Below are 16,144 nucleotides of genomic sequence, written 5' to 3' on the forward strand. Positions count from 1 at the left end.
ACCATTTTAAGAAAGGCAGTCTCAAAGGAGACTTCCTGGTCATCTGGCTCTTAGAAATCTTCTGCCCAGTTATTGGCAGAAGATTTACTCATGTTATTACTCATGGTAATTTGAACATTACCATGGGGTAATCCCTGAGCCACAGAAGTGGGAGCCATAGATGTGAGATCTATACTGTAGATCTCAAGAATGATCATGTTAATTGGTTACCCAATACAAAGGTTTAGCCTTGAAACCGTGCACACAGAAACAAAACTAGACTTAGCAGGTCATATATATTTGTATTGTTTGTATGTAATGATAATAACCAAAGAAAAAGAGGTTATCAAATTGAGAATAGAGTGGAAAGGGCATGGGAGAGGATTGGTCAGAGGGGGCATGAGAGTTGCTGGAGGAAAAGGAAAGAGGAAAATGGTATAATTATATTTTAATTAAAATGTATTTAAAAAGAAAGAAAGAAGGTGAAGTTTCTTAGAAACTTTGTACTTATAAAACTTTGTACTCTTGTGTTATCAATTAAAACTTTCCATATCACAGTTTGATTTCCAGACATTAAGGGATGTCGTAGTAGGTGAATTTTATTGATGCCATTTATATGGTTCTGCATATATGTTTGCAAATATAACCCATAAATATATCTGTGTTGATTTTTCTTTGAATTTTGAACATTTCCTTTATTTTGAACTTAACACAGCTTCCATGTTTTAGAAAACACAAAAATGGCTTGCATACATTTGAAAATTCCACTGGAATTTCACATTTCTATACTTGCTGATATTTAGATTTCTTTAATAGAAACCTAGTATTAGTGGTGATATGATTGGAAGGGAGACATGACCAACCCTGGGCTTAGAGAGTTGTGTATTAAGTTTTCTCTGACATCACAATGGACACCTGCTGTGTTATCCTTGTTCATATAGCTAAATTTGAGGAAAAAATTTGATATTCCTGCTGCAATTTAAGCTTTTCAATTACCTCATCTAGTTTGAGACTATTAATTGGGTCAATTCAGAGATTCTCCTAGATCATTGTAATACATTCTTTTCATGCCAGAGCAGGGTGTCTCTGGGAAGTAGGCCTTTAGAAACTGGTAAGCAGGTTTCAGATGGGTTGTTCTAACCAGCACTCAAGGGAGAAAAGGAGGTAGACACAGAATTGGCTGTTAAGATAAATTGCATGGCAGGGCCAGTTCAACCCCAAAATAAGCCTCATGTTTTAGATTAATGGTTTTGTGTTGTGGCATTTGCAGTTGTCTTTGATTGCAAGGCAGCTAGTGAGATCTGGGGAGGCCAGTCTTGTACACTACCAGTATTTGGCTTGGAAATTTCATTGTAACTTCTTGTCCTGATCTGCTGAACTGAGACTCTCCTTTGTGTCTCTGCTACACTGAAATTCTAGGGTCAGGTTTTGTGTGAGGTCAGGAATATGAGAATTGTCAGTCAAGTGGGTAGCACTATAATTATAAATATTAGGAGATGAGGAAGAACATGAGTTATGAAGTAAACATAATGCTAATCATTTTTCAAGTTCTAAAACTGCTATCGATTTTTCACTTTTGGTGATGGATAAGTGCTTAAAATATACTCAGTAATGAATGTGTAAGATCCGGTGTAAAGCTCCATAGCTTTAGCATGGCTATTCTAATTGATTCTAAGTTCATTTGGATTTAGAATTTGGGTCCAGCTAACTGCAGTGCTATGTGGTACTTTTTACTTGCAGGTTTTTAAAATTGAACTTACAGAAAGTCCCAGAATAAAAAAAGAACAAGCATGCTTCTGACAATAAAGTATTAAATTTCTTCTTCTAAGCCTGCTTTAGGGAATGACAAAAGTGTCCATCAGAAACAGGAGGAGGTGATAGCACTCTCCTTATCTCCCCTCCCTCCCTCCCTCCCTCCCTCCCTCCCTCCCTCCCTCCCTCCCTCCCTCCCTCCCTCCCTCCCTCCCTCCCTCGTTTTCTTCTTCTGTTTTACTTTTTCCATTTCACAAAGCAAGAGTGTACTGATCAGTGCTCTTCTTTCCACTTTCGTTGACTGTGTAAACAGCATCAGATTCTAGTGTGGATACGCCAGTGATGTGGCCAGATTGACTGAAGGCTTGTGTTGGAGCAAACAATACTTAAATATTCACTGAGACACAATGACTGTGAGAACAAAATGCACACCTATTAAAATAGGCCACTACTATCAGGAAGAAATCAATTTGGGTTTCCACTTGGCTCAAGTTGCAGTATCCCAAATATTTCAGAATGCTGGCTGCTCTTTCCATTTGTGGCATGTTCTTACCTTACTTAAATTTTAGTTCTACCTATAGAAAAGCTACTCATGTAAAGTAGGTTTAGAATAAACTCAGTGTTCACTTACTGTGACCCCCTGATTCCTATATGAAAATATGTTTATAAATAAAAGATTTAATTTTGTGTTAATTCATGTGTACAAGTGTATATAACAGTGATGTTTTTTTTTTCAGTAGTCATTATTTGGCTAAAAGTGATTTCCTAAAGCATAAATTATCAAGCAGAGTCTGAGATGTTGGCTCCTAGGATGTACCATCTGTGATGATGCAGTCGTGTATCAAACTGAAAACACAGAAAAAGTCATACTTCAGGTTGCTCTGTCTTCACCCTCAAACTGATAACATTCTTCAGTTTTAAAATAGTTTCACATGTTCTGAAAAACTATATGTTAAATTATTTCACACCCAGGGATTCAAATCATTGAGTACATAGAAAAAATATGCATTTGCATGTGTGTAAGTATAAATGCTTGTGGGTATATGATGCTAACGTTATATTATTATATTATAATTATTATTTATATTATGCACCAGGGAAGTTGCCAGTTAGAGCTTTGACACTTAGAGAACACAGAGGAAAGATAAATGGGTGAGTTGTGTATATAGATGTTTTCTGAATTCATTTGTTGTCCAGTCACATTTAAAAACAAATTGAGATATTGAGGGACAATTTTGAAATACTAGTTCATACTCACTGCTACAAACTATATTTATTGACTAAGACAATTTTTCAATTATTTGTCTAAGCATGGTTATGACTGTAGTTGTGCAACTTTATAGGTATCGTTATTTTTATTTTGCTCATTTCCTCCCCGTTCTTCCCCTTCCCTTCTTCCCTTCTCCTCTACCTCCTCTTCTTCCTCCCCCATTTCCTCTTCCTCTTCCCTCCTCTTTCATTTTCCCTCTTCCTCCCCTCCTTCTCTTCCTCTCCCTTCTGCTTTCCTCTTCTTCTTCTTCTTCTTCCTCTCTCTCTCTCTCTCTCTCTCTCTCTCCTCTCTCTCTCTCTCTCTCTCTCTTTTTGGTGTTGAGCACTGAACCCAAGTTTTCACACACACTTCACCGTTGAACTACAGAGCAAGCCCAAAGAGGTTTTATTGAAGTGGAATGTCATTTAAAAATGTTATTTTTTACACATTCTTCTTATCTATTATTCAAGCTATCTCTTTTAAAATCAGGAAAGTGAAGATGACAACAAATTCAGCATGTTCATTCTTAGGTGTCTTTTCTCTGCTTTAGGATTAAGGAAGATTCCTGTGAATAGAAGAACCCATACTACTCCAACCAGAGACCTGTGTTTACCAAGTGAAAATGTGAGGTCAAAAGTACTCCTTAAGTTTGATGTTTATACAAATGTCTTCACTTTAAAAAGTTAGTGTATACTTTCCTCTTGCTCAGTTTTAAGCACTGCATAAATGATAAAAGTTGACATGCATAACAAAACAATAATTATTAGTCAAATGTCCTTATATTTGTTTATAAATAGCTTCTTACATTCCTTTAGACTATTTTATTATTGAAATGTATAAGCAACAATTTTAAAAATATTTCTTTAGCTATTCACTGTTGAACATTTAAACTTTCTTTTTGATAAATTCAAACAGTGACAAAGTGACAATCCTGAAAAGCATCTCAAAAACATAAAAACAAAATTATAAGTTATATATACACACACACACACACATATATATACAATAATGCATACACACACATTCATGCTCTGAGTATTTTAGTGCTAATGTTTTATTCAACTTGTACGTTCATGTATATAGTCATTCCCTGAGTATTTTAGTGCCAATATTTTATTCAACTTTTACACGCATGACAAAAGTTCAGGGAAAAGTAGTATTGGTTCCATATCAAATTACTCTTGCAAGTTATTTTTAAGTGAAAATATGAATAAACTTCCTTCATTTCTTCGCCATCTTGATATTTGCCCTATCAATAAGGCTGGATGAACACGGGAGAATGTTGTGCACTCAGGAAAGCTTTCCTGCTCTCTGCTCTTTACACTCAGAGCTCATGCCCCACTGTACATCAATGGTCCTTTTTGCTTACTACATGTCGTACCAGCATACTGGCTTCATGTCAACCCATCATGTATAAATGAGTAGTTGAATACTAAGGCTATCTTGTATTCATAAGTGTCTGAGTCCTTCACTTCTTTGGCATGTTGCATAATTTCATCCAAACATATAGGACCTAATACTACTCCTGTTACTGGATCTGAGCTTTGTGGTCAATCTTCAGAATGTTCTGAAAGTTTCATCAAAGTCTAGTCCAAGCTCCTAATGCCCTTTGATGAAAGGATTAGGGCAATGCATGACCACATAGAGCCAGACATTCTCCCTGCCCTCAATATGTTTTCGCTATTTACTAGAAGTGATCAATTAAGAAAGCCAAAATCAAGATCCCAGGTTCTCTTAGGTTAATGAAATACAAGGGCATATGTTTATTGTCATCCTGACCACCCTATGATTGACAAATACAGCTTATGAGAGTAAATTGTGTACATGTTTGTTTCTCTCGGATGCTATATAGATACATAAAATCCCTAAATAACACATATATGTGTAAACATAACCTCATAATATATCAATATATAGAAACATATATATATGTATATGTGCATATGAGTATATACACACATATGACTGGAAGTAGAAATGAAACTCTCTAGGGAAGCAAAGAGGACATGGTAGGAAGAAAAATAAAGTGTCTGAGAGAACTATGTTCGATGGATACTTGTGTGACAGTGTCTTATGTAACGCAGAAACATTGATAATAAATATATATGATTTAGGCTGGGGAGATAGTTCAGCAGTTGGGAGTGTTTCTTGCCCTTCTTCAAAACCAGAATTTGGTACTCAACACCCGTATTAGACAGCTCATAACTGTCAGCACCTCCAGTACCAGGGGACCTGAAATTCTCTTTGGTCTTCCATGAGGATCTGAACTTATATATGTACACACACAAAGACATATACCCAATTAGAAAAAATAAATATAAATAAATACACATCAAAATTGTAAATAATTGTATTATAATGAAATTATTAAACGGAGATCAGTACAGTCTAGGCATAATCACTCTGTATTTTTTTCTTAAAGGAAATAAAATACAAATTTGATTTAATAGCAGGAATTGGACTAAATATTCGTGAAAATATTGTCCCATATCTAATTTTAATTTTATTAACTCAACAAGTATTTTTGAACATCTCCTCTCTGGGTCTAGGCTAAATAGACCTCCAACCCTCATGGAGTTTACCTTCTAGCAAAAGAGACAGGGCACAGTAAACAGAGAACAATCAGCTACCTATTCAAGGACGGTGTGCTACAGGGTAAGGGGAGCAAGGTGTGGGATGTTGTTGGATGAAAGAAGAAAAAGTGTTCTTTGTGGGGTCATGGGTGCGTAACGTAAGGGAATGAGGACAGAGAATTTAAGGTGGTAAATAAGTATGCAAAAAGCCAATGACGGGTTTCCATAGGACAGGCGAAGGACCATTGCAGACACTAAGAAGGTCGTGGTACCCTCAGTTTTGTCTGAGGGTAGTTTCTCTAAGGGTGCCAAACTCAGTCATCCTTTCCTGCTCACCCGCTTGCTACAGTATTTCCCTTCACAGTTCCGGTAGCTTCTGTTGCTGCTGCTCCTCCACTCTCCTCTTCTTTTATTTTTTTCCTTCTGAGATTTTCCCCCTTATTCCAGCTATTCTTCCTTTTTCTCCTCTTTCTTCCTCTATTCCTCTTCGTCAGTCCTAGACTTACACATGGTAACAAGTACCTTTCTATGGAGTTTTACCCCCATCTCTCTTTATATCCTTTGATTCTGAGAAAGTGTCCTTCTAAGATACCAAATCTGGACTTGATCTCACTCTGTGGCTCAGGCAGGCTTTGAGCTTGTGATCCTTCTTCCTTGGCTTCCAAAGTAGCTGTGATTGTCAGCCTTTGCCTCACAGGTCTTCCTGTGACATCACGTAGTTTCTATTTATAGGCTTATTGTTCATATTGCTTATATCATCTTTAGAAAACAAACTCTAAAAAGTAAAGATCACATTTATTTTTGTTACATATATTAAAATAATTACATATCTATCAGTCATCTTATCAGTCTGCATTTTGTTTTTCAGTAGGTCACATCTTAAATGTTTTCATATAAACGAAATCGATTCCCAGAAAACGGTTCCAGTGAAATTATTAAGGCTACAGACAACAACTTTTCTTCACTGAACACAGATGCTTTGTCTCTGCCTCTCCTGACAATCCAATCTCTTTTAGAAGCTTCCATCACCTCCACTCAAGTCTATCTCTTGGCTCAGGTCCCCCACATTCATACAGGTTGATTGTTTAAATTGTTGGCCAGGAGCAAGAGAGACATCCCATGTCTAACAAAAGCTTGAAGGGTCAGTTCTTTCTCTTTCTTTTGTATTAAAGCTTAAATTTTTTTAAAATATTGTTAATAATAAACATCCCATAGTGAAATTAACCAGACCCAAATTCCATACATTTGAGCAAACTTGTACCCAATTAGAAGGGAAGACAGAAAGTCCGGTATGGAGCTGCACAGCTTCAGAGTGGCTCTTTCTAGTGGATGTGTTCTTAGTTTTCAGTGATTAAAACAAACATGATTGGGTGGTCTCACAATGAGGCAGATATGCATAGAAAGTGTAGGAGGGGTTATGCTGGAAACGGTGGGTTGATATCAGTCTTCCCACAGTGTGGCTGTTCCATCACTCTTTGCACTCAGGACTAATCATTTCTTCTGGCTAGTGTAGTTTTCTCTGGACTTTTGTTATTAGCAAACCCAGTTTCAAATCAACATAATATTTATAGCAATATCCAACCCACAGCGCTGTCATAATGCAGTTTGAGCATATCTTATATCTGCTAAGGATCATAGAAAAGTCATTTGAAAAAAATATTTTTGTATTAAAATTAACTGTTAACACTTTGAGAAAAAAGATCATCTTCACCAAAATCTGAGGGAGCAAGTGATCATTTGGAGATTTGGCATCTCAGTGTGTGCTCCCAGGGAGTGTCAGGTACTTGTCACTATGGCTCACAGCACAGCCTGGAACCACGTTCCTACAGAAGGGCTCAATTGGCTGAGATATAACCTTTTTTATGAATCTGACCTTTGAAACCAGCAGAGTGGGCAATAACCATTAACAGATCAAATATGAGAAATGTCAGGTGTGGAGTAAGCCTTGACAGAAAATATTTCATCCGCCTAAGCCTTGAACAATCACTGACAGGACCTGGGAGGCCATTCTGCTGGCACCCTTCTCCCTTACTCTCTGTGACAAGGATGACAGGTCGCTTCTTTTAGTAGTGCCCTCTTTTGCTCAATGTGCAGCTACAAGAAGATCAAATTGACTCAAGCACACTATAATTCTGAGAAATTACCATTGCGAGGTGACCCAGTTTTCTTCATATTGCCACAGTGCGGGAGCCCTCATAGAGAAGAAGCTCAACACTTTTAAATACTCATGTCTGTATTTTTCTAGGCACTGTCTACTATGTAATGCTATTGCATATTCCTTTAGCCAGAGGCGTCTTTAGCTAATTCCCCCAAGTCTCCTTCCCCAATTGTTAAGCACTTCTCACAGCTTCAAGTCTAAGGTCACTATGGAACTGTTACCTGGGAGGCAGATAAAACTATTATTGGTGATCAGAGAACACTTATTCTAACATTCTTCGATGATTATAATGAAATCATTTTTGCTTATATTTTTGTTTTATTTTTAATGCAGTTGCTAATTAGTCAGTTTGGTTATGAAGTGATAGCAGTAATTCAACTAATACGGTTTTACAAAGGTAGTATCATGTTTGTATTGGCCTTTAATATTAGCAGGACCGATATTCTAAGTTTATGTGCTGACTCGGGGTTAAACCTGTCAAAGAACGCTAGTCATTGCCAAAGTGAGAACTCCCATTAGTGACTTCTTTACGCATGTCTTTATTATGGATTTTGCTTCTCAATGGTGGGAGGGAAATTGCAAGGTGTTGCTCAGTCTGTGGCAGCAACTCCTGAGCTCTGGAAGTAAGCAAGCTATCCATCACTATCCTCAGATCACAGGGAGACATAAATGCATGCATCATCTACCACTCAATAAACACTAACAAGTCATGCTAAGGGAAGTTGAAGCGCAGGTTTGTAGCTACAGGGGAATGATATGGGTACTGAAAGGGAAGGGGACCTTTGAGTTCTCTTCCTAACAGATACTTCTGTCTGCCTTCCTACGAAGTTTTATTTCCTTTGCACTCTGTACTTTCATCCTGATGACACGGCTATTATTTTATAGCGGTTTCCAGCCGTTAATTAATGAAGTGCACACAAGTGACATGACACCACCTTACCCAATTATCTCCAGCATCTATTTTTACAGCGCAAAGCACTGCCGCTTTGTGGGTTGTCTTGTTCGCAAATTGGCTCAGGAGGCAGTTACTTTAATAGCCAAAACAATGCAACAGTAGTGCCACACTGGTGACATGGGGTAATTGTAAATCACCGTGTGAAATCTCATAAAGCTCACCATAAAAGCCCTGGTGATATCATGTAATAAAGCGCCCGTTTCTACTGAGTTAAGCAGCTATCGCTCAGGTTACCGTGTAATCTCGGGAGTACCCTCATTACTTCATGTAGAATAGGACATGGCTGGCGGGTATGGTGGCCACAGGAACCAAAGTATCTCTCTCTGTGTCCCTCTCTTTGTCTCTCTCCCTCTGGATCTCTCTCTCTCTCTCTCTCTCTCTCTCTCTCTCTCACACACACACACACACACACACACACACACACACTCTGCAGTTCTCCCATGTTTTGAATTTGTTCAAGCTGCTATTGATCTTCACGCTGCTTTCTCTTTCTAATCCACCCTCTTGCCTCCTCAGTCACCAGAGAGCTCCTTCCCTTTCACCAGGCTTATACCTAGATCTTTGCTCAGTTTACATGTCCCTGTAACCACATTGATTATTGATTTTCTTTTAGAGTTTGCTGCAGCAACCTTTGTTTAATTAAAACTCATTTCGTGTATAAAAATATGATTGCAGTGTTGTATCTAGAAAGAGGAGCAAGGACAAATCCTCTCTCTCTCTCTCTCTCTCTCTCTCTCTCTCTCTCTCTCTCTCTCTCTCTCTCTTTCTCAGGACTCCAGACTCTCATCCATCTCATGCTGCTATAAAAACCCAAAGATGACCTTGACCTCTGGACATCCAGTTGTGGGATTCCAGGTTTAGAGCACCACTCCCCACTCTAAGCCTGCAGGTACTCTATGCACTCCTTACCAAGCACCTCGCCACCCCAGTCCCCACGGACAAGACAAAGGTAATACCCTTTTCCAAGCAAATGATGAGAAGACTTGGACTGCTTCTGTGGCTGTTGGAGTCAGTGGGATCGTTTATAGTGTCAGATATGAAGATCTCCATTTAGTCATCGCTTATTAAGTGCTCGACATTTTCTCAGAAAAGGAATAAATCTGCAGGGTCTATGTCACTTGGAACATTTTTTAACCCTACTTGTATTCAGCAACATTACATATATCATCTATCTATCGTCTATTTATTTTCTATTATCATCTGCATGTATATATATTTGTATATGTATGTATATATGTATATCACTGGTTATTTTTATGAAGCCGGATCACTTACAATGAAGATGAATGAAGCCTGGGGCTATGAAATTAATATTGGTATAAATTAACAATAATAGCAATAACCACCCATTTTGTATGCAGTTCAATTGTTTCTGCTTTTACTGGTTTCTATTACTTCTCAGCATTTTGTTCTGTTTTCCAAGAGATATTTTAAAGGTTTCCCCTTTGTCTTTAAAACTCTGCCTACTGCTGTTGTTTTATCTGCAATAACTGTGTATGAGGTGTGCACTATGAGCCCCTCTCAAGCAGAGCTACCCAAACTTGCTATTCTGAGCAGTATTTATACCTGCAGGAGGCCGCTTTCAGCATCCTATGTACCATAGCATAAGGCAGTGGAGTTTTGAAAACTTCTCTCCTGAGCTTTAGAACTACGTGTTTAAGACACGTGGGAAAACTAGCTATGCTATTTACTCCATTTCTATGCTTATATTTGGTTTTCAAAGGAAAACAAGCAGGAAGTGCCTGAATTCTTCAGACATTCATTAGTTCCCTGGGAATTGTGGCCAATTCTAAAATCTAATCTACTACAAAACCAACCTAGATGCCTAGATAGAGTTGTTGAGGAGCGGGTGATCAATCAAAGATATTGAGATAGCTCCTGCATTGGAGTGAGTTTAAGGCTTAGGAAGGCAAGACACTACAAGTGTGCACAGATGTAGATGGAAGTTTTTATTTTGATTAAAAAATAGCTGTTAAAATTAATTAGAGCTGTTTTATAAGGCAATATTTTTAACATAAAACACAGTAACTTAGTTTTCTTGTAGGAAGTAAGTCATACTCTGTATTTTTGTCAGTTTTAGAATGATTATGAAAAGGAAGTACACTTAAAATATTACAAACTTGCATTTTTCTGCTGAGAAGCCTTTAGAAATGAAAATAACTGTGTATTATATGTTAGATAACCCAGAGATTCAAATCCAGCATGATGTGTAGAAACACATTGTTTACTTGCTAAATATGTACCTAAAATGTGTACTTATGAGATAAACAGTTTAATTAGAACACAATCAGTGTGTGTAATATGACTTTTTACCTAGTTGGCCTTACTATGGGAACTGTCACATTAGACATATAGTAACTTGCTCGTGTTTTACCTTTTTCTCAGGCAGTTTATAGTGGCAGCAGATGATAGCTTACATTGAAAATAATTCAATGGTTTATTATGCCAAATTCACATCTAGTATTAAAGTACTTGGCCAATATAAATGTCTGGAAAGATAAACATCCAATTGGATTCAATAAATTGGCAGCTGAGTGTTCACTGATGGAGGACAGACTGTTGGGAAAGGATTGATAAACACAGACACTACCTTACGTTTGTTCTGAGCAGAGACAAATGTCTATGCTACGGTGTATATTTTTATTACTCTTATAAGAAATTGCTGTAAGAATGGTGTGCTATTCACGTTTGTAATGAACAGACGGAGGCAGGAAGACAGAAAGCATGCTTGTGCGGTCACCATGGGCTACAGAGTAACATTCTATCTCTGCTGAAGATGGCGATGATGATGATGATGGTGACTTGAGTAGAGAAGCAGGTATTGTAACTATCAGGAATGTTGAAAATTAATTGTGTTTTTTTTTTCCTCTGTTGGGAGTAGGGTAATGTGCTTGCTATTTTCAGACACCAAACAAGATAGTGTCAAAGAGAAGGCTGCTGTATAAGAAAATCAATAGGAATATCCAGCTGCCTGTTGTTGAGATTCCGCCAGAGGTGCAAGCAGAAAGAAGTGAGAAATGGAGGAGCTTTTCACTTAATAACAATGCTGGAGGCCTCCACTAAGAGCCAAAGGTGGCGTGTACAGGAAGGAGGAATCTCACACTTTAACTCTGCTGAGCTTTCTCCTTCTCTCCTGCTGACTCCTCCCAGCTATACTCTCAAACAATTTCACTTGGTGGATACAGACAAGAAGCTACTTTCCTGTAGATCGTGTTCTCACCTTTGGAGATTAAAGACTTGCTTACATAATAGTCTCGTTTTCATGGATTTATGGTGGGGTTTCTATTAGCACTATTGATTTCTAAGCTAGATCATTTTTAGCCGTGGGAACAATCTGGCCCATCTACGGGATGATCCACTGCCTTGCTGACTTCTATTCACTAGATTTTGTTTATATTTTCCCCACATTATAAATATCAAAACTTGTCCACAGTCATTGGAAAAAATGTTTGCTAGATGCTTACGTGTCTCCAGGTAGAAGTGATTTATTCATAACAGTGTGAAAGACAGACTGAATTCATAGACAAATAAAAATGCAATTTCATATAGGAGGCACCAATGATGAGATTAGAAGTTGTTGGTTACTGGAGATGGTACAAAGGTGATATCAGACCAAGAGAGTTTTCTCCCATTGATTATGGCCACAGAGTTCCAAAATGCAATTGTTTTTGCCGGCTACAGACACTAGGTTTCCTTTTGTTCTTTTTTAAAGTGCATATGTATGTGGCGTGCATGCATGCATGTATATAAGGGTGTGTTTTCTTGGAGTGCAGTGTGCATGCATATATGTATATAAGGGCATGTGTAAACACAGACTACATTTTGTAGACAGAAGTTTCTGTCCCTCCTGGTCCCACAGCCGTTTAGTTCCAAAGAAACACACAGAAGCTTACATTAGGTAAAACACTGTTTGGCCAATGGTTCAGGCTTATTCCTAGCTAGCTCTTATGTTTTTTTTTTTTTTTAAATTTTTCGAGAAAGGGTTTCTCTGTAGCTTTGGAGCCTGTCCTGGAACTAGCTCTTATAGACCAGGCTATCCTTGAACTCACAGAGATCTGCCTGCCTCTGCCTTCTGAGTACTGGGATTACACCACCCAGTTTAGCCCTTAGAACTTAAATTAACACATTTCTAATAATCTATGTATTGCCATGAAGCTTTGATTTACCAGTAAGTTTCTGACGTCTTTCTCCTTGGGCAGCTACATAGTGTCTCCTTGACTCTACCTATTCTTTCTCTATACTGTTTGGATTTCCTGCCTGGATTTACTCTGCTAAACCATTGACCAAAATACCTTTATTCATCAACCAATAAAATCAACACATATACAGAAGAACAACCCACATCAGATGTGTTTGCTTGTGTATGTAGTGTGCATGCATGTGAGTGTAAATGGGTGTGTTTATTTGTGTATATGGTATGCATGTATGTATAGAAGGTGTTTGCTTTGTGTGTAGTGTGCATGCGTAATGTAGATATGGGTGTGCTTGTGTGTTTGGTGTGCACACACATAAGTATATATGGGTATGTTTGCTTGTGTGTAGTAAATGGGTCTGTGCCTGAGATCATTTTCTGGGTTATGTGTAGAAGCCATGTTGGTAAAGGTGGCTTCTGCCGACCTCATTTACATGGGTTCTGGGAATCCAAATTATTGTCTTCATGTTTGATTGCTCTACTCCCTGAGAAAGCACCCCAGCTCCTGTCCCCAGATTTCTTAAAGGACTGTTCGTTCTTAAAGGACTGTGTCAAGAGAAGTACTATTCAAACAGCCCAGAGAGGAAATGGGATTTCTGCAAGTGGCGGGGCAAAATGGCATTCGTGACTGCTCAGGGCAGTAGGGCTGTGGAATTCAGGGTGTGGAGCTCTGATCTCAAATTTGTTACAGCAATGAAGGAATAGTCAGGAAACATAAATTACTACAGCAGGCATGAAAAAAATTAACGCACAAAATATTAATAATTTCCCCTGTCCTTCCTTAGAAATATCAGCTATCAGGAATGTACTTTCCCCCAGAGAGTAAGTTTTATAGGAATCATTCTGGGTGGTACAGTAATGTGAAATTAGAAAGTCTTTTTATTAGATAATAATTCATCCTAAAATATAGTGCATCTCTAACACCATGAATTAAAATATATGTTGACAAAGAGCTATTGCCTTTTACACTGGGTAATACACTTGTATGGATTTATGGTTAGTACGTAATATTAAGTGGCCTGGACAGGGAGAGCTCATTGAGCTCTTGGGAAAGACTGTAACTTACATTTCCTTCTGACTTACGTTTTCCATGGCACCTTAATAAGATTTATGGAATATTTAGTCTTTGATTCTTTAATTATAATTGGCAGGTGTCCCTGAAGTTGTAAAGCAATTAGGAAGCCTGGGGTTATTTGCTTATTACAGCTGCACTGGTGGACTTGATATTTCTAGGCTGTTTGTTATGTTTCCTTTCTATTCATTTATCATTCTAGATTGGATCTCTGAAGAACAGCATCCTAGCCGTGGCCAGTACCTTGGGGCACAGACAAAGACAAGGAACCTGGAGAACACACAGGCAATTTTATTGCACATGAGATTTGACCGTAGGAGATAAAATTTAATACTTTACACTGTGAACCAGTCTATAGACGATCACTAAAAGTAGAAGCTGATTGGTTCTTAAAAGCCACCACAAATTTTAATTCTGCTAGTACTTGAGAGACAGTAAAATATTCTAAGATTTAAAAAAGAAACCTTTGAATGAATGTACCTTCTTCTTCTATACTTATGGACCAGAATTTTTCAATATAAATTTTTGAAGTACAAATGAATGGAAAAACAAATCCATTATCTTGATTCATTATACAAAATCTCTTTGTTTTTGTTCTAATTCAGGATTGAATTTTACAATCTTCAAAGAGACACATTTCTATAATTTTCATGCACAAAAACACTTGTCTATTCACTTTCCACAGAGTTTTTCAGCTCTATCAATATTTTTTTCTTGGCAAACCACTTTAATTTACAACTTTAAATATGAAGGCTGTAATTTCTTGAAACTTCTCACTTTGCTCCTTCAGTCCTCGTCATCAGGAGGGATCCCCAATTCTTCATCTGTCCATTGTGAAGGATCTGGATATGAAAAGTGGCCCAGCACAGCGTCCGAGTCATGCCAAAAGCGCCAGAGAATCCAGAACAATATGAGTGAGTTTAAGAACTCACCATAGACCACCTGTTTCCGAGTAAGCTGGGGAAATTCCCTGTACTTGGGCTGAATATGCACCCCACCGCCAGCATGACGGACTCCACGGACTCCACCATCTCCAGCCGCCCGTGCTCTGCTGCTCCGGAGCAGGCAGCCTCCGATGCGACCGAAAGGTGCCAGCTGCGTCAGCGCAGACATAGTAATGGCAAACGGAGAGCTTTCTGCAGCTCCCCCACCCCTTCTATCAATATTTTTGCAGATTATTATATACTATAAATATTCTCAATGTGTTTATTTACTCAATAAATTTGTATTAATACCACTTGCTAGGTTCTGGATGCATGCTGGTAAAAGCAAATACAGTTCCTTCTCTCAAAAGTTTGCTGTCCAAAGGAGAAATTTTTATTCACCTAGTTTTTCAGTGAATATATATTGTTTCTGACTCCTCTGTTGTACAATGAAACAAACCAAGTCCTGGATTTGTGGTATATTTGCTTAGCTGGAAGCATGAGGTGTAAACAAATGAGTTTGCAATACAAGGAATAAAAATTAATCAGTGTGAGTACACTATGCCGTATATTTAGGAACTTTTACATTATTTGTGACTATGATCAACACCTGATGGAGAAAGGTGATTTGTGACTCACTTCTTAAGGGACACATGGGGAGTGGAAGGCATTGCAGCAGGTGGTGGCAGGGAGCTGGTCACATTGCTGCTGTAGTCAGGTAGTAGAGAATTCACATAGAATATGTTCAGGCTGTGTACTATCAAGGCATACTGATGGTGACCTTATTCCCCAGGAGAGGTACAACTGCCTAACAATTCCACAGTCTTGTTTGGGGATTGGGACTTCAAACACAAGAGGTAATGGACAAATGTCTCTATCAAGTCATTGCAATATCTGCGGCCATTGTCTACATCCTTCCTTCCTCTCTCTCTCTCTCTCTTTATTTGAGTTAAAATATTACGCAGAATAACTTTTACTTTAAGCAATAAACAAGACATATGAATGTGAAAGAAGTTTTTCCCTAATACTTCATATTTCTTAATATGAAGAAATATTGAGGTGAACACTGTGGTGGAGGCATATGCTGCATATATAGAAAATATTTAAGGCATAAAAAATCTTCAGACTTATTTGTGTGTAAATAGAAATAAAGGGAAAGGTTGAGGGTAACATCAGACAGAATTGATTATTAGAAAAGTTATTGGAAGGCAACTGAAGTTGTAGACATGTTTAGGAACTGTTTCCATGCTTTATGTTTTTCGTCAATTCATTTATATAGTGTATATACATG

The 16,144-nt window shown here is 38.0% G+C and overlaps 1 protein-coding gene across 1 annotated transcript; it reads right to left on the reverse strand.

Annotated features, from left to right (window-relative positions):
* Positions 1–14,642: 14,642 nt before the first annotated feature.
* LOC119800598 (NADH dehydrogenase [ubiquinone] 1 beta subcomplex subunit 2, mitochondrial-like) lies at positions 14,643–15,043 on the reverse strand. Its single transcript, XM_038310747.1, has one exon. It carries the CDS (start codon positions 15,041–15,043, stop codon positions 14,717–14,719), a length of 327 nt encoding a protein of 108 aa, XP_038166675.1. The 3' UTR covers positions 14,643–14,716.
* Between the last annotated feature and the right edge of the window lie 1,101 nt (positions 15,044–16,144).

This window comes from Arvicola amphibius, chromosome 14 (genome assembly GCF_903992535.2).
Source record: "Arvicola amphibius chromosome 14, mArvAmp1.2, whole genome shotgun sequence".
Classification (NCBI taxonomy): domain Eukaryota; kingdom Metazoa; phylum Chordata; class Mammalia; order Rodentia; family Cricetidae; genus Arvicola; species Arvicola amphibius.

Excerpts from the sequence above, each read along its gene's own strand:
- LOC119800598 (XM_038310747.1), bottom strand. The coding sequence starts at position 15,043 with ATGTCTGCGCTGACGCAGCTGGCACCTTTCGGTCGCATCGGAGGCTGC.